Below are 19,664 nucleotides of genomic sequence, written 5' to 3'. Positions count from 1 at the left end.
TAAATTTCTTTATGCGGATATCATTAACTGTCGTATCAATTTTGTTAATCGATCAGCAAATCGTGTAGCGTATATTCTAACGAGAGCTGCTAGTTTTGAGTGTGATTATGGAGTTTTGGATCATATTCTTTCTCTTTTTCTACGTAACGTTTTGCTTGAAATTTCTTAATAAAGCTTCAATTTCTCCTTAAAAAAACATAAAAAAAATATCTAATGATTGCTATGCTTATAGAAATTGAAGTCAATGGGAAACTACACAAAACTTTATCTATAAAAAAAATTGATGTTACTCTTTATTTATTTGAGAAGGATATATAATAAGGAAAGCAAAAAAGTCAACGACAGATTATATAGTTAAAAACCAACATTTTCATTTTCTATTTCTAACCAAACATAAACTATTATAGAAGAAACAAATACCCTCTAATTAAAAGTTTAACATGACAAAATAAAATATTCTAGGTTTATTATATATTAAAACTATATATATCTCAAAAATTTTTTATATTATATTATTGAAAAAGAAAGAAATAGATAATAGAATTAGTAAATCTGGACCGATTACTAAAAAATATATATATATATATATTGACAGACAGTCACTTTTGAGAAAAAGGACTTAATGTAATATGAATGACGTGTCACGTTCCGTTATCGAATCTTATATTGACACTCTTTTATAAATATTAAACCTACATTGATGTTATTTTATACGTGGAGTTTAAATTGATACTCCCAAAAATTTAGATCTATTTTAGTACCTTCACGTATTAATATTTTGAATACTGTGGAATACTTTTTTTGGGTGACAAAATGGCATTTCTAGTTTTTGATATTAACAAAAAAAATGATGTATGGAGAGGCGATAGAAACAGTGAGTTGACCTGCCCCTTTGAGTATCGCTGTTAGGGTTCCAAACCTTCTAGTTTCTAGTCTGATATCTTTTTCACTTTTATTTCAAGGGTCTTAGTTTAACAAGTCTAAAGCAGATGAGGGACTAGCGAGTTCAGTGAGACCTAACCATTCGTTCTAACAAGTGGGTTTCCTTGTTTTTAGGTTTTTATGATGTATTGTGCAAACAAGTACGAGAAAAAGAAAGTTCGTGAAATTACATAACATATAAGATAGGAGAAAGATTTTTCATCTAATAAAAGATAGACCAATCCACTTTAGCAGAAAAGTCGTAACGGAATAACTTAAAGAAACATATTTAGTCACTATGTTATCTAGTTCCGTACATACTTACGAGCAGGCAGAAAAAAATGGCGATGAGTTGCAGGGGCTTGTCCCTGTTAAAAATGGAATGAAAATGAAGAAATATAGGTCATTAATCTGTCTTTTCGGGCATAAACAACAGTAGAACCCGATAAATTAGCTGAATTATCAGAATGAGTTGTATAATAATAAAGGGCGACCCGGTGCACTACGCGTCCCCGCTGAGCGAGGGTCCGGGAAGGGTCCCACCACAAGGGTGTACTAGGAGCAAGCCTTCCCCTACCAATTTATTTGGCAAGAGGCCGCTCCTAAGACTCGAACCCGTGACCTCTTGATCACACGACAACAACGTTTACCGTTGCGTCAAAGCTCGCCCTCAGAATGAGTTGTATAATGTTGAAAGAAAATTTCAAAACGAAATCAAATTACATAAAGAAAAAGAATAACAATGCTGAAAAAGATTCCTCATTCAAAATATTGATTGATAAATTGTTATCCTAAGCTACAAAACTCGCAGGCGATCGATATCGATCGTTTACCGCGTGGGATCAGTAGTGTTCTTATTATGTTTCTTTTTCTGCTTACTTAAATGGCACAATCTAACTTTACAGTGATGAAATTTGAAACTCCTATGGACGAAGTTTTCTTAGCAACCACTTTTTCCGCAAATTGGAATCCAACGCCAAGAACGTTTTCGCCTTCTTGTCGTCTTCAAGAAGATCACACGCATCGAACAAAAGATCGTCATCTATGTCCGGGATGGCTTGAAGCGCACTGATTGCACTTTCTATTGTAATACTATTGTTCTTGCTTTCCTTATTGCTCAACAATGTTTTAGCTGTCTCAGAAGGAGCCTTCTGCATCTCGTTGTTGCCGAGTTTCTGCACCTTGCTTGAACGTTCGTCATCGGATGGTGTAGTAGGTCGATTTCTGTGTTGATCAAGTACTTGAATGTCCTCAATTTGAAGATGAACATCTTCGAGTAGTCCGTCATCCAACCCGATTTCTTGAGGATAATTTTCGGGTTGCAATTGCAGATCCTGACTATTCCCAATATTTGACAGTTCATTTCTTTGAATTAGGCATAGATCAACATAATTTTCTAGGATTCTGTTTCTGTAATAAATAGCATCTGGTTGTTCCTGCAAAATTTCATGTAGACACATCTTTAATGGTCGTCTCAAGATGCGCAATCAATTTCTGACACGAAAAAACGATTTACAAAGACAACCTGCTTGACACGAACCTTATTCAAGATAAATAGTATGCTAATTTGTGCAGGCAATAAATACTCTTTTAGCAAGTAATTAATAAGATTAAGATCTAATATTGCCCTTAACATACTGCGCGTGCGCAATTAAACGCTACGTGTTTTTTAGGGTACAACATTAGCTTCATTGTTTACGTTTTCGCTCAATTTTTTCCCTTTTTAAGAAATTCCCATGGAAAATCTGTTCATATTTAGGCCTCTGTATATCGGAAAATACTGTGTTTTGGAAAATATTAGGTAAAGAAAATTTTGTGTTGGAAAATAAATATTTTACGGTGTTTGGCTACAACACCGAAAAATGAGAAGTGGTGGGTGACTATTGTTTTCAAAAGGGTGAGAAAGAACGGAGTAGTGTTCCAAAAACTTAGTAATTTCTTCATAATTTTTCGTGTTGACTTATTTTCCTAAGCAAACAAACACCGAAAAGTAAGGAAATATTTTCCGGCACAATATTTTCTAGCAAACAAACAGGGCCTTACTCAAATTTCGATTCGTTGATAATTTTCATCAGTGGTTACTTGGTGTATTAGGGGTATTTTTAACTTTGAACCCTAATTAATACGGTAGCATTTTCGTTGAAAAAATACACCAATGCAAGTGCATACATTTGAGTGAGTCAATAACGTCCTAACTCACTCCAAAATGTACTTCAAAGGAGGAGGATTATCTCACATATATAACGAACTATAGAGCTCTCAAACTAAGCAATGTGGGGATATCTAACCAAATGCATCAACGTGATCGATAAAAACAATCAAGAGAAGCATTATCTCTTTCAACGAGATTAAATCTGAGCCAGCATTGATCTGTTTCAAAGAAAAACTAAGGATAACAGAAATAAGATCGAGGTATGTACCTGAATATAGGCTTCCCAGATGGCTTCATTAGCAATGACCATTTTTCGAGTTGCATCCCATACGAAACCACCATGACTGAGAAGACTACTAATGTTATCACACTCCTTCATCAAATTTACATATCGATTCTCTAAAATGTATCTGTCGCATAAAAATCCAAACTTTTCGTTGAACGAATCAACCATGTGAGTCCATGCTTGCTCATTGAATGTGTGATCGATCTTATTTCCTCCCCGTGCATGCTCTAACATAAGGTCAATAAAATATCTATCCATTAAGGGTTGCCAATCTATCGTCGAAGGATCAATACTCGACTCGCCTGCAAATGTAAATACAAATAAGGTAAAGAAGGAAGTCTTAAAAAGATCATGTTATCAATCAAAAGAATCAGGTGATACCGAGATACTAACCCATCATTAGAACAGGAATTTCGCTGTTAGGGTCTTCGATTTGAGCCAAACGGCTGTATCTTCCATTGAATTTTTCTTCTCCAAATATAACACACAATTTTTGATAGCTTGGAACAGTTTTAACTCTATATGACCGAGCATCAGGATGTGCCTGCATCAATCACATACGAGTCGAATAAGAACAAATGTACCTCATCGAAAAAGAAAGGAACAGCGAATAGCTGAATATTTACCTTTGTGTAAGCATCCCAAACATCATCTTCAGCTGTTATCATTTCTCGCGTTTCATCCCAAGAAAACCCGTTATGTTCAAGAAGATCTTTTATGTCACTGTACATCCTCCTCAAGTGTTTGTATCGATTTTTCAAAACATCTTTGCCATGGTTAGATTGGAATTTGATATTGAACAATGCAACCATCTCAATCCAAGCCTGGCTTATGAAAGTCTGTCCAAGTTTATTTCCTTTATGTACCTGATCTAATAACAAGTCGATAAGATAACGATCCATTGGCGGTGTCCAATACGTTCTCGTACGATCACTACTCGCAAGAGTTTGGCTCCCCTTTCCCTCTCCTACAGGCGCAAAGAAGCTTACTTATAAGGTTCAATGCGGACATTAGATATTTATATTGAACAAACTTATGTAACACTATTTGAAAGTGCAGAATCACCAGCTCTTTTTCCAGAAACTTCAATGTCATTATTGCTTTCTTGATGTGAAGAACGATCGACTCCATCTTCAGTACCATCCCCAAATATAAGAATCAAATTGTTGTAATTTGGCAAGGTCTTCATTCTGTATGCTCGTGCCTGTGGATGTGCCTACAATAAAACTCGGGGTATGTCACTTGAACATAGTTATTAAAGGCACAAGACATACTAAGGCGCTAGGCGCGAAGCGCAGGCGTGCGCCTGAGTGACACAATGTGAACTAAAGAAAAATAATATATAATATCATAAACAACAACAATTAACATTTCTACATGCAAGAAACGGTCAAATACTAAATCATATACAATTATCCATAATCTTAATCATAAGTTCTAGCATGAAATAAATTCCAAGTTAACTATTAACTCTTCCATAATCATAATTCATAATAATAGATTCTAAAGTTCAACCAAATTCTAAGTTAATTTTCTGACAATTACTTTTCATCAAGACTACAGTCGCCATAGTCCATATTCATCGCTTATCAAAGTCATCACCAACACTATCATCATCTCCAACATCAGAAACGGATTCAGCAGGGGGGCTTGAGCACCCACTCGTCGCTGGAAAACACCAAAATTTCTATGGAAACTGTGTATGGGGTTTTAATTTTTTATTTAAAAACACTAACAAAATATCAATTTAGCACCCATACATCACGAGAGATCACCACAAGCATCCCTTGTCAGTGAATCCTGGATCCGTCTGTCCAATATCAAAGTTATCTTCAAGATTCTCAGTCTCATCCTCTTCATCTTCAAGGTACTCATCTAGAAAGCTAGATTCTTCTTTGTACGAGTTCTTTCTTAAACACTAGAAGATGGCGTTTTAGCCTTCTCTTTTGGCCTAGGTCTAGCAAGTAGAGGTATTCATGATATTTTTTCCTACTCTAGTATGACAAGAACTTCCTTCAACCGTAGATGATATAGATCGGGAAGGATTGAGATTAAAACAACCACTTTTTAACTTGCCTCAAAAGGAATTGTCTAGCTTATAAAATTGCGCCTAGCTAGGCATGCCTCCCACAAGGCGCACGCCTCTTGAACAGAGCCCACCTTTTGGCTTCTCAAGCGACATGCCTGAAGCTTTAGCGCCTTTTGAGCGTGAGGCGCGCTTTGATAACTATGCACTAAAAGATAAAAAGAACATCTTAAGACTTTGTAGATCACATACCTTGATGTACGAGTCCCAAACATCATTATCGGCTACGATCATTTGTTGTTGTTCATCCCAGGAAAAACCGTTTTGTTTAAGTAGTACCTTCATATCACAACAATACTTTGACAATTTCTTGTATCGATGTCTTAATACCCTTTTGCCATGTTGAGGACCAAACTTAACATTGAAGGAGGATAGCATTTCAGTCCAAGCTTGCTTATTAAATGCATTATCGGTTTTGTTGCCTTTCACAATTTGATCCAGCATAAGCTCAAGAAAATACTGGTCCATACCTGCACTCCATTCGGTCCTCGGACAGTCATTATTATTCGATAAGGCAAAGCTTCCCATCATATCACCTACAAATTAAGGAAATATATAAGAGAATTCAGTAACTAAATATTATAAATACATTCTATTTTATGGGCCATTACCCTGAATTATAGGGCTATAATATTATGGCTCCTAAACTTCATTTCGTAACATAAAAGAAGTTAACTCTTTTTTTTATCCATGTCACCAAAAATTATGGTTATAAATACCTATTTTACCATCATCATTTCTTTAATTATTCAACGGTTTAATTGTTGATTTGGACTTTAATGTTACACTAATGTAAAGCTAAGGATTTTTATGTCAAGACATAAAATTTAGGTGTCATAATGTTAGTAGAGCTATAACTCGGGAGCCATGGATGTAATTTACCCCTCTATACATGCACTATTTGAGCAATTATGTAGAATTGGTGAAAAGCTGAATTTGGTTTGGGACAAGGTACCAAAATGGTCTTAAGGTTTTTGGAAAACTGCCAATTTAACCCCAACATACAAAATAGCACCATTTTAGCCTCAACGTTTGTGAAATTGTACCAATTTAACCCCAAGTTCCGTTACCTAGGACTAAGTTGGTTCCATTTCACAAACTTTGAGGCTATAATGGTGCTATTTTCTATGTTGCGGCTAAATTGGCACTTCCCCAAAAACCGTGAGGTCATTTTGGTACCTTATCCCATTTGGTTTTAAGAGGTGCTCAACCCAGCTTTTGTTGTATTGATGGAAGCCAATGGCTGAAAAAGTTGAGATTGCAAACTGTTTTATTTTTAAAGACGATTCTCGAACTTGGCCTAACTCGCCCCCAAAAGGCTTCTGAATGTGAGTATTGCCTCACTTGTAAATGACTCATTGCCTTATAGCTAGCCAATGTGGGATACATAACGCACCTCCTCACGCCCACTGCTGGACATCTGAGGCGTAAAGTTTGGCCAACAATGGTGTCCCAACATATTGGACTATAAGGTTCTGATACCATCTTATACTTGGACTTAACTCACCCCCTAAAAGGCACTTTGAAGGCAGGGGATTACCTCACTTATAAATGACTAGTTGTCTTTATAGCTAGCCAGTGTGAGATTCTTAACACATCCCCTTAGACCCAGGGCTGGACATCTAAAGCGTGAAGTTTGCAGGTCCTAACATCATACTAGGAGACTTTGTACCTTCTTAAATTTGGGCCTAACTCACCCCCAAAAGGCACTTTGAAAGAAGAGGATTGTCTCACATATAAATGAATACTTGACAACAACAAAATGTGCATCCAAAAAAATCCACACGTATGATACCAAAGCTACCATTATAAACAAGTTAAAAGCAATTAGACAAAGGTCACAAAGAACAGAAAAAGAAATACACACCCATGTTTGCAGCCTGAATTTCATCATCAATGTCTAAATCATGACTTGATCTACTGTATCTTCCATCTGCAGCAGTGTACCCATATATGAAGCACAGATTATTGAAATTCAGCACTGCTTTAGTCCTGTAAGATCGTGCATCTGGATGAACCTGCATTTAGAGGTGTCAAAATTAGTTATTGTATATCATATGATCTATTTATTCTACATGATTATATATGATATCAATGCAACAAAAATGAAAATCGTGTCAAAATGGTAGTGTCAATAGGGCAGTAAAGGAGCCGAGTTGAGCCGAGCTTTGGCCTGCTCATGCTCGTTTCGGCAGAAAATGGACAAGCTTGAGCTCGAGCTTGGTTCGAGCTCAGTTCATTAAGAAAATTACCTAATTGTGAGTTGCTCACGAGCAACCAGTTTATTTCTTCACGAGCTTTGCTCGCAAGCAAGCTACTTGCAATAAGCTCATTAATTATGTCCATAAGCAAGCTCAGGAGCAAAGCTCGTGAACAAATATTGATGAATGAAGAATTGAAGTAGAAGATAGGGTTTCAGTCTCATTTGAAGTTTCTTTAACACAGATATTAATATGAAGTGAACCTTTAACTAGAAGCTTGAGCTTTTAGTTCAATTGGTTCCATGACATGGTATCAGTGTAACCACGTGGTATAGGGTTCGACATTTGTTCATTTAATTGCAGGACATGGTAATATCGGTCTGTGTTGTGCACTCTTCATACTCGAGCTTGTTCACGAACCCATAACCGAGCCTGCTCGCGAGCTTTCGAGTCGAGTTTCGCCGGGTTCAAGCTCGGCTCGTTTATGAATCTAGCTTCAATATTGTAATCAAGCTCGGCTCGTTTATAAATCGAGCCAAACATGATCGAGCTTTTATCAAGTGAGCGGCTCAGCTCGTTTACAACCCTAAGTGTCAAACTGGTTGTCTCTTTAAATTGTGTTGTAATTGACAATCCAACTTGCATTAATCTATTGTTATTTTGGAATTATGGCATATTAATGAATCAACTAAAAGAATTGAATAAAAAAAATGCACCTTCAAGTAAGCATTCCACACATAATCATCAGCTACCACCATTTCTCTAGTTTCATCCCAAGTAAATCCACTCTGACCAAGGAGATTCTTCACATCATTGAATTGCCTCCATAAATTTGTATAGCGACTTTTTAAGACATCTTTGTCATACTGAGATCCAAATTTTGCATTGAACACTGCAAGCATGTGTGTCCAAGCCTGCTTATTAAATGTATGGCCAATCCTGTTCCCCCTCTGCATTTGTTCTATCATAAGGTCGATAAAATAGCGTTCCATTGTTGGAGTCCAATACGTCCTCGAACGATCATTGCTCGCCGGAATTTGGTTGCTCATTGTTTCCCTGATAAATTTTCAGACAGATATCATTATTCACTGGAATCATCTTTAAAAGGACAAAGAAGACTCGAAATGGACATTTTATCGTTTAAAGTTAGTTGTTTCATCAAGTATTTGGATAATTGAAAAATATCAACATGTTCACGAGCATGTTCGTATGATCAACAAGTATTTAGATAAAAATAGAACTCTTGAAAGAAACTTATGCCAATGAAGTGCACTTAAAATGAGTAAATGAGAGTTTAAGGGGGAAAAGAAGAATAAGAAGATAAAATTATTGAAACATATCAACATTGCAACTCAGACAAATTTCTATTCACTTCAACGACCAAAGAGAGAAGACATAAATATTTGGCCTAATATATACACAGCGTCACACACAATCCACGTTGGTCATATAAGCCGATTGTCCTCTGGAATTTTAAAATCCACTTATTATTAACTCCTTAAACTTGCTTATTGCCCCCCTTAACTTGCTCAGAGTGACCTATTAGCCTCCCGAAGTCCCCTAAATTTGCTTAAAGTGATACACGCTTCAACTTGTCCAAATCTCCACTTGGTTTGCCACGTAGTAGTTGGGGGTTAATCATGTCACTTTAAGTTTAAACAATTTCAAAGTGTTAACCAGTCGTTTTCGAAGTTGGAAGGATCATTAGACTTTTATGAACAAGTTTGAAAGGTTAGGGTTGTGTTATGTAATATCTGTTCCAACACCATGTAGATATATTATCCGCTTTAACCAAATCTAACACTTTAAGTCTCACAACTAGATGTTATTAGAAATCCACTTTACTAATAAGCTCCGTTCATTCCTACCCCATTGCCATCCCTTAGAGTCGCTTCTACAGACCAGGACCTTACCGGCCCACCAGCTCCTGTGAGTCGCGAAATAAGGGAATCATTCATCCCAAACCTTAACAAAGGAGGATTTAGCTTTCCGCTCGGTTCATCCCTGAACTACACATCGCATGTGAAGAGCCAGCTCTGATACCAATTGGAACAACCTGGTCCAATAACAAATAAATATTGTCTACTCTCATTTGACCAAAATCCAACACCTTGGACCTCACGAGTTTAAAACGAGTTTACATGTTTTGGATACACACCCTCCTAATAAGCCCTAGGCACTCTATATGAAATTCAATTCATTACTACCCCCTATTTCCATCCCTTAAGGCTGCTACCAGGTCAAACCTTCTCCCCCAGACCTGGGGCCGCGCCACCCACTCAGTTACATATTAGGCCTACATGAGATTTAGTTCATTCTGGCCCCTATTTCCATCCATTAGGACCACTCTTTACTCCGGCCTTCTACCTTAGACCCGGCCACTAACTCGGCTCCAGCGCCATGGTTAGTTACATATTAGGCCTACATATTTTGTATCAGCTCACAAATCATGATTCATAACCAAACCAAACCAATTCAAAGAAAACACAAAAGTAGTACCAATCAAAGCCTTTCACTCTCTATCAAAAATTTCCCTTTTTCCACTGTTTCTGCTGTTCTTATTAAGAGTAGAGAATATTAAACTATACACAGGACCTCAAATAAAGAAAATCCAAACAAACAGCTAAAAATCTTAGTTATCAGAACCCAAACATTTTCCCCCAACTTAGTTAACCCCAAAACATCTTCTCCCATTATTATAGCATTATAACAAACACATAACAGGCAAGATTGAAAGCTGAAAATCAGATGAACATATATTAAGATATGTGCAGAGTGGAGAGAGAGAGGGGGAGAAAGAATTGAAGTGGTGAAAAAGTAAGAGGCTTTTTACCTGTAACTGTTGTTATAGTTTGGTCGATTTTGCTTGCATTTGGCGCCTAAAATGATGACAGGCGAAGCGTTTAACCCTAATCCGGAATAAGGAAGCAAGACGTTCTCCCTGTTTGGTTACAGAGGCAAAAGCTTCCTGTTTCGTCTTTTCTTTTATACTTCTAGGGCTAGGGCTCCGTTTTCTCTAACCCAACTTTCTTATCTTAGGCCCAAATAAATATAAAATCCTCATAGATAAATAATTTATATAAATATTACTTTATTTATTTTCGGGATAAGATCCAAATTTACCCTTATCGTTTTTTAGGAGAATGCATACGAAATGCTAAAATTTTACTCCTAATATTTTCAAGTAAAATAAATTTTACCTCTATCTGACAGAAAATTTGAAGAGACTGTAGTTTGACAATTATTTGACTGGCACATCAAACTTTCTAAACAAGTTTGTCGATAAACTAAAATTTTTTTTTGTGTGTTTTGACAGATTATTTGTAACTGTAATAATAACATAGTAATTTTTTATAGACATAATTGATGTTTGGAATGTATGATGTGACCGTTAAATAACAAGTCAAATCACGGTAAGCTAGTATGTTCAAATTTGTTGTCAGCTAAAGATAAAATTGATTTTGCTTAAAAATATTAGAGAAAAAATTGTATTATTTTATGCATTCCAAAAAATGATAGAAACAAGTTTGCAACTTATTTCTTTATTTTCTAAAAAATAAGTATCATAAAATGTTTTTTTTTTTACATAAGACTCGCACTGAACTGACCGAGTCAACCCGGTTCAATTGGAACCGGTCACATTTCAGATTGGAGGTATTTCGGTTTTTACTTTTTAGAAAACCTAAGTAAATATAGGATACGAACCTTGAACCTTTAGTTTGTAAATACCAATGCTTATTATTACACCACATTTTTACTTATATGATTATTAATAACCATTTAAAATATATACTTATATTACAAATTAAATAATTAAAATATTAATTAGTATTAATTATATATATATATATATATATATATATATAAATATTACACAAAAATTGTTTTATCTTCTCAATATTAATAAAATTTAATTAGTATTTAAACTTTAAATACAAGTAAAATTTAAAAGTCTAATAAATTATATATATCATATTTACATGTTAATAATATAAATAAAAAAATATATTTAATTTAAAAAGAATATTTCTTTTTCAATTTATATATATATTAAATTTTAATAAAAAAATTATTTTGTCATATTAAATTTATTAATTTAATATCTCAAAATATCATGAATTGATATTAAAGAAATGTTATTATTAATATAACTTTTATTAATATTGGTAAGATTGTACTACATTATTAAATTAATAAAAGCATACATTATTAAATTAATAAAAGCAAAATTTTCACATGTTCAATTCTGATCGAACCTCTAACCGTTAACTCTCTATTCTTTCCGATTCTTTAACCGGTTTGGTTTTAATAAGTATGAATTTTTTAGTATTCAGAAATCTAATTTTGCCCTTGTAACTAATTAACAAGTCAAATCATGGTAAACTAGTATGCTCAAATTTCTGTAAAGTAAAGTACGAGTAAAGTTAATCTTATTTGAAAATATAAAAAGTTAAATAGTATCATTTTCTACGTCAAAATAAATTTACAGTTTGTAAAAACCAATTGAAACAAATTTTAACCTTATTTTTTTATTTTCTAAAAAATGAGTTTCTAATATGAGAGTAAAATTGAGCTAAAAAATTTACCTCAAGGGCAAAACTGGATTAATTTGTACTCTAAGAGTAAAATTAAACTTTACCAATAACTTTAGGGGTAACTTTAACATTTTTTTTTCTCCTCTGGTCAAATTGGATTATTTTTTTAGAAGAAATTGGGTTATTTTGTAAGATATAAAATTAGTAACAACATTACAACTAACTTTTTTACTAATCAGGGAAAGAAAAATGTATGCCACTATAATTGAACTAATGTATCAAATTAAAATATCAGACTTAATTAACAAAAATTGAAAACATCAAGGACTAAAGATGCTTTTTTTCCTAATATACAAATCACCACATTCAGTATGAAAAGTGTACACAAACTTTTTCTTTTTCTTTATTTTGACTATATTCTTTTCACTAATTGCACAGTGATCCTAATTTTCTAGGCAGACTTTTTCCTTCAATGGCTCTGCCAATATTTGATCTGAAAAGAGAGAAGATTCAGCTTCATCCTGAGGAATAATGGATTTACTCGAAACCACGAATGTTTCGGGCAAGCGATTCGAATTCAACGACGTTTTGTTAAGATATTTACTAACTTAAACATCGGAGTGCATCAGTCTGGCAAGAACTTCAAAAGAGGTTTCAACATCAACTATCAACATTGTTTACAAGGGCAACCATTTCGATATTCGGGTTTTCGGGAGCTTCATGATCTCTCTCTTCTGTACCGGAGATTGCATTCGGAAGCATGAAAGCATCCGGAGTACCTCTAGGAACCAAAAATATCAGACACAGTGGACTAACTCGTAACAAGCTCCGGATTATAATGACTAGCCAGAGATTATCGAATTCCGTCCGAGTCACGTTCAATAAATGAAGTAAGAGCCCTCCTAACCATGAAGATGAAAGAAGTCCAGCATTGTCAATTGACATGAGCAAAGCAAAGAAAGTGCCTTCAATACCGGACGGACATAGCTTCGAACTTAGCACGAGAAGAGGCATCCATTTGAGATTCAAAATCATCTTCGAAACACTTCCATCGAGAACAACGAATACATAATCCGGTATGCCAAATTTCAAGTTTATTCGTAGCACCATTATTAAGTCTAGCATTCCAGACAACCCGAATAGCAACTGGCTCCAGAAAAGCAGGTCGCGGAAAGGATGATCCTTGAGAAAGTTTTGGTATAGTATTGCTGCTAAGAGAGATCCAATTGAACCTACCGAAAATATGAACCCGACGGTCTCCTGCACGAGGCATTTGCATATAACTAAGCAATGCTCTAGCTGAGTTTCGGAGATAACACGAAAGGAACATTACATACCTGAGAGAAAGATGGTCCGTCTTTCGAATCTGTGTACCAGAAGAACATCCCTTCGTAGATGTTCACGCTCAACGCGAACGATAAGTACATGTATAAACAGGGTCTCCACACGTCCGGGAACTTCAATGTCGTCCACATAGCCTTACCAGCATCAGCAAACTTCTGGTTTACCTGTTAAACAAATGAGGATGTTCAGATACATATGTTGTCTGAAGAAGTGATGTAAAAGCAAGGTTGTAAAAGACGCTAGGCGCTAGTCGGGCGGACAGAGCCCAGGGATTAATCGGGGATTAATCGGATTTGTATTTTTGTATTTTTTATTTGTTAATCAACAAATTATTATATAAATTCAATTAAAATATGTATTATACTATCGAAAAACAATAGTATAAAATTATTTAATATAGAAAAACACGTATATTTGGAACATATATCTTTAAAAATGTGCAAATATCAACAATTTAACAACAATATCATTAAAACAACTCAAAAGTGAATTATAACAAAGAAAAAAATAAATTCACAATATAAAATGATTTTCTTCATTGTCGATTAGGCGGCGCCTAGGCGGTCGAGGCGGCGTCGAGGCGGCCTAGGCGGAGGCAAGACGGCTAAAAATCACCTAGGATTCAATAAAACACCTAGAGGGACTAATTGGAGAAAATCGCGGTGGATTCTCAATTTTGAGCGCCTAGTCGGTCCAGGCGGCCTTCGTTTCGAACGGTGCATAAAAGACAGCGAAAAAGTACCTGTCTGTAGCTAAAACCGGGCATAAATGGCTCATCAAACAGCATTCCAACGAGCAATACAAGTCCAGACGGAATCATCAGCAAACCGAAAACTCCCTGCAAAGGAGTGGAGAAAAAACATCTTGTAACATATTCAAAAGGAACTAAAGGTATGGGGAAATATCGAAATCGAGCAGCAGCAGACCTTAGGGCCAAGCCAGTGAACGAAAATCCCGCTGATTGAGAACCCGACAAGTGCTCCAATCGATGAACTAGAGGTGCACAGGCTCTGCAAGTCAGGTGCAAGCAAAGGATGGATATTACTATTCTTTGCAACACAGGCATCTATTGTTACATCTGCAATTGCTGCACCCGCACTTCCAGCGGTCAATAACAGCAGAGCGAATAGCAGATGCATCTTGTCGTGCAACGACAATAAAAGCATGGCGATCCCACCGAGTAATCCTGCAGAATGACCGTTCCATTACACAAAAACACCCTTAACTTTGCGGTTTGGGATAAATAAGTTCATATTAGTGTCTATAACCAAAAAAATCCATTATTTTAAAGCTAATTTAGTCCAAATCGCGAGTTGACTCGATATGTAATACGCGTCGAGTTAAGTGAGTTAGACTTGTGTTGGTCTAAATTAGCCTAAAAGTGAAAATTGGAGGACTTTCTAGCCTAAGAGTCAGTAAATGGTACTTTTTCTCAAAGTAGTCTATAAAGTATTATCTTTGGCCGGATTAGTTCAAAATGACACGTGTCAGCATAAAAAGCAATACGTGCCAAAAAATAGGAACAACGTATTGATATGTATCGGGTTTAGACTAGTTTGAGCAAAAATGCCTGGACTAAATTGATAGCGAAGTTTATTTTGAGTCCAGTGGCGAAGTCAGAAACCACTAAAAAAACAGCCATCTGGTCTGGTTGCACCGCCGACCGAATAGTTCCAGGCAGAGGGCCGCCTGAAACCACCCCTCTGAGGGTGGTTCCGGGTGACTGGGATGCAACAGCCCGTGCACCCTTGTCCCCGTCTTTGTTTGGGTCCAATAGATGTGCAAGTTGAAGGAAATTGAGTATTTCACCAACATATAAGATTTGCTCATTTTCAATTACTAGATTTAGGCTGGAAAAACTATGTTGCACAGAAACGAAAATAGAAATTGAAACCGAAATGGACAAAGGGAAACTATAAAAATATAGCTAGGAAAAGGAACTAGAAACCGAAACGAAAAAGAACTGAAACGGAAAGAGACACTAAACGCGGACACTGCAACATAGTGGAAAATGAAACATTGCCCAACAGATCAAGATGATCGCATACTAGTTTAACTAGACAGAAACTCGGGTGACAATTTTTGACACGATAACATGATTTACATAGACAACTCACACAATTGACACGATTCCACTTTTATTACATTTATATCATATATAAGCATATAGAACATATAAATAACATAACACGATTTCAACATTATAACCCGATAACCCGGATAGATCAAGATGATGGCAAGCTATGTTGCATCCTTTACTAGTTTAACTAGACAGATACATATGCAATATGACAGAGAGAAATCAAAGCATGCTAAATTGAGAAAAGAGGTGAGTAATGTACCAGAAACTCGGGTCACAATTTTTAACACGATAACACAATTTACATAGAAAACTCACACAATTGACACGATTCCACTTTTACTTCATTTATATCATATATAAGCCTATAGAACAGATAAATAATATAACATGATTTTGACACAATAACCCGAATTGACACATTTAAGTAGTGAAAAATTATCAGCTATAACGAAATAAGCATATAGAACATATAAAATAACATAACACAATAACACGATTTACATAGAAAACTCACAATTTTTGACACGATAACACGATTTCATAGAAAACTCACACAATTTTTGACACGATAACACGATTTCATAGAAAACTCGCACAATTGACAATATTCCACTCTTATTGCATTTATATCATATATAAGCATATAGAACATATAAACAACATAACACGATAACACAATTTACATAGAAAACTCGCATAATTTTTAACATGATAGCACGATTTACATAGAAAACTCACACAATTTTTTGACACGAATTACATAGAAAACTCACACAATTGACAATATTCCACTCTTATTGCGTTTATATATCATAATAACCATACAGAACATATACATAACATAACACGATTTCAACATTATAACCGGATAACCCGAATTGACACATTTAAGTAGTGAAAATTTACCAGCTATAACGAAATAAGCATATAGAACATATAAACAACATAACTAGGTAACACGATTTGCATAGAAAACTCACACAACGACACGATTCCACTCTTATTGCATATTTATATCATGTAAAAGCATATAGAACATACAATTAACATAACACGATTTTAACATTATAACCCGATAACCTGAATGACACATTTAAGTAGTGAAAATTTACCAATTATAACGAAATAAGCATATAGAACATATAAATAACATAACACGATTTACATAGAAAACTCACACAATTTTTGACACGATAACACGATTTACATAGAAAACTCACACAATTGACAATATTCCATTCTTATTGCATTTATATCATACATAACCATATGAAACATATAAATAACATAACTCGATTTCAACATTATAACCCAAAAACCCGAATTGACACATTTAATAGTAGTGAAAATTTACCAGCTATAACGAAATAAGCATATAGAACATATAAATAACATAACACAATAACACGATTTACATAGAAAACTTACACAACTTTTGACACGATAACACGATTTCATAGAAAACTCACACAATTAACAATATTCCAATCTTATTGCATTTATATCATATATAACCATATAGAACATATAAATAACATAACACGATTTACATAGAAAACTCACACAATTTTTGACACGATAACACGATTTACATAGAAAACTCACACAATTGACAATATTCCATTCTTATTGCATTTATATCATACATAACCATATGAAACATATAAATAACATAACTCGATTTCAACATTATAACCCAAAAACCCGAATTGACACATTTAATAGTAGTGAAAATTTACCAGCTATAACGAAATAAGCATGTAGAACATATAATAAACATAACACAATAACACGATTTACATAGAAAACTCACACAATTTTTGACACGATAACACGATTTACATGGAAAACTCACACAATTGACAATATTCCACTCGTATTGCATTTATATCATATATAAGTATATAGAACATAGAGGGCGAGCCTTGGCGCAACGGTAAAACGTTGTTGCCGTGTGACCAGAGGTCACGGGTTCGAGTCTTAGGAGCGGCCTCTTGCCAATTAAATTGGCAAGGGAAGGCTTGCCCCCAATACACCCTTGTGGTGGGACCCCTCCCCGGACCCTCGCTCAGCGGGGACGCGTAATGCGACCGGGCCGCCCTTTATAAGTATATAGAACATATAAATAACATAACACCATTTAAACATGATAACCCGATAACCCGAATTGACACATTTAAGTAGTGAAAATTTACCAGCTATAACGAAATAAGTATATAGAACATATAAATAACATAACACAATTTACATAGAAAACTCACACAATTTTTGACACGATAACACTGTTGTGCGGATTGAGCGAAAGATAAATAATCAAACAACAAAGAACGAAACACAGATTTTACGTGATTCACCAACGTTATGTTGACTAGTCCACGGGCAGAAGGAGAATAGCTTTTATTAAGGAGACCGAATTCAGATTACACTTTAGGGTTTAACATAAGAGAGTATTTATAACACGAATTACATAGAAAACTCACACAGTTTTTGGCACGATAAGACGATTTACATAGAAAACTCACACAATTTTTTGACACGGTAACACGATTTAAAAGAAAACTCGCACAATTGACAATATTCCACTCTTATTGCATTTATATATCATATATAACCATATACAACGTATAAATAACATAACACGATTTCAACATTATAACCCGAAAACCCGAATTGACACATTTAAGTAGCGAAAATTACCAGCTATAAAGAAATAAGGCCTCCTTCTGTATCCCAGGACAGGAAGAACATCAGTAAGCAGACCCCAAATAGGCTTAACAAGCCAAGGAATTGAAATGATTCCTTGATAAATTTGTGACTCAGAAGGCTGCAATTTCTGAACATCTTTGAAGTAATATTCAGTGGCAAGACGGTTAAAAGCTCCACCAAGTCCTTGATTTACTCCATATACAGATAACACAGCAAACACCAAAGTCCAATGAGTCTCATTTGCAAGCATTTTACCCCAAAAAATTGGGGCAAAAAAAAAGTTGCAGAACCTTCTTCCTCTTTCATCTTTATGTTCATGTTCCACCAAATCAATGGATTCCAGATTCGAATCCTCCACCATATCTCACAATCTAAGAGAAATTAGATAAAATCAACAACAACCCAGTTCGTGAAAATCAATCTATTTTCAACCCAGTTGGAGAAATTCAAATTTTCTTCAACTTTGCAGCTCCCAATCGGGTAAAATCCTCAAACAAGGATGAAATTGAAATTGAAATTTCCATATGCAGCCTTTTTTTTTTACTCTCATTGGGAGTTCAGACATTTCTCAGTAGGAATTGAAATTTGGCCATTGAAGAGGAAAGGAAAGAAGAATAGAATCTGTGATCTGAAATGAAATTCGAAAAACTATTGGCTATTAAACGTGAAACTGTTTGTTTCAAAAAAAAAATGTGATGCTGAAACTAATCTATAATAAAATAGAAGAAAAATCGTTAATTTAGGATTGGTTTCAGACTGGAATGATTAAAGAAATGGAGGAAGTTCCAATGGAGGTGGAGAAGGATCTCTGAGAGCTTAAACACTAATTTACGATATTTGACCAAGAAGTCAATGAAAAACTTGATTACCATAAAAACTTGGATTATGTCTTTTTACAGGCTGTGAATCTGGTAGGGTTTTGTACATGTGGGGGTTTTGTAAGAGATAAGGTTAAATTTTGAATTTTTTTTTTTTTTTTCAGGGTTGCGTACATGTGGGGGTTTTATCATTTTCATTTTTTTCAAAAACTGTGAATGGCGAGGCGGTTAACCGCCTGATCCCAGGCGGTTTTTGTGGCCACTTGACCATTGGTCGTTTTTTATGACCGCCTAGGAGAAGTAGCGTATATTTTCACGAAAAGTGTATCTCGTTCAATTTCTTCGATTCGTAATCATCCATTTTTTAGATTCTCGGATTGTAACTCATCAATTTCAGAATTTTTAGTTTTGATCGGAAGACAGAAACCACTCGCAGTTTTTGAAAGAAAAATATAAAAAAAAATATGAAAAGGACAAAATTGTTCAATAGGGACAGTAACTAGTAATTTGGAAGTGGTAAATAGCAATTCAC

The 19,664-nt window shown here is 35.1% G+C and overlaps 2 protein-coding genes across 2 annotated transcripts; both read right to left on the bottom strand.

The window, feature by feature from the left end:
• Positions 1–1,622: 1,622 nt before the first annotated feature.
• On the bottom strand, positions 1,623–10,614 carry LOC136203583 (L10-interacting MYB domain-containing protein). The gene is made up of 9 exons (XM_065994777.1): positions 10,480–10,614; positions 8,363–8,702; positions 7,313–7,463; positions 5,638–5,981; positions 4,425–4,575; positions 3,986–4,326; positions 3,753–3,903; positions 3,342–3,661; positions 1,623–2,357 (listed from the first exon to the last, which is right to left on the bottom strand). Exons 2-9 carry the CDS (start codon positions 8,693–8,695, stop codon positions 1,845–1,847), a joined length of 2,304 nt encoding a protein of 767 aa, XP_065850849.1. The 5' UTR covers positions 8,696–8,702; positions 10,480–10,614; the 3' UTR covers positions 1,623–1,844.
• Positions 10,615–12,435: 1,821 nt separating this feature from the next.
• Positions 12,436–19,173, bottom strand: LOC136203027 (probable folate-biopterin transporter 2). The gene is made up of 5 exons (XM_065994060.1): positions 18,306–19,173; positions 14,452–14,711; positions 14,268–14,363; positions 13,519–13,689; positions 12,436–13,441 (listed from the first exon to the last, which is right to left on the bottom strand). Exons 1-5 carry the CDS (start codon positions 18,673–18,675, stop codon positions 12,842–12,844), a joined length of 1,497 nt encoding a protein of 498 aa, XP_065850132.1. The 5' UTR covers positions 18,676–19,173; the 3' UTR covers positions 12,436–12,841.
• Positions 19,174–19,664: the final 491 nt, after the last annotated feature.

The sequence above is a fragment of the Euphorbia lathyris genome, chromosome 8 (assembly GCF_963576675.1).
Source record: "Euphorbia lathyris chromosome 8, ddEupLath1.1, whole genome shotgun sequence".
NCBI lineage: Eukaryota > Viridiplantae > Streptophyta > Magnoliopsida > Malpighiales > Euphorbiaceae > Euphorbia > Euphorbia lathyris.
This window is presented reverse-complemented; position numbering and strand designations above follow the sequence as displayed.

Bases quoted from the DNA above. Each gene is read 5' to 3' on its own strand.
- LOC136203583 (XM_065994777.1), bottom strand. From the start codon at position 8,695: ATGAGCAACCAAATTCCGGCGAGCAATGATCGTTCGAGGACGTATTGG. The intron at 3,662-3,752 runs GTTAGTATCTCG...TTACATTTGCAG, and splicing joins AATTCCTGTTCTAATGATGG to GCGAGTCGAGTATTGATCCT. The intron at 2,358-3,341 runs GTACATACCTCG...GAAATTTTGCAG, and splicing joins TCTGGGAAGCCTATATTCAG to GAACAACCAGATGCTATTTA.
- LOC136203027 (XM_065994060.1), bottom strand. From the start codon at position 18,675: ATGGTGGAGGATTCGAATCTGGAATCCATTGATTTGGTGGAACATGAA. The intron at 14,364-14,451 runs GTCTGCTGCTGC...ACTCCTTTGCAG, and splicing joins TTCACTGGCTTGGCCCTAAG to GGAGTTTTCGGTTTGCTGAT. The intron at 13,690-14,267 runs GTACTTTTTCGC...TTTGTTTAACAG, and splicing joins CCGGTTTTAGCTACAGACAG to GTAAACCAGAAGTTTGCTGA.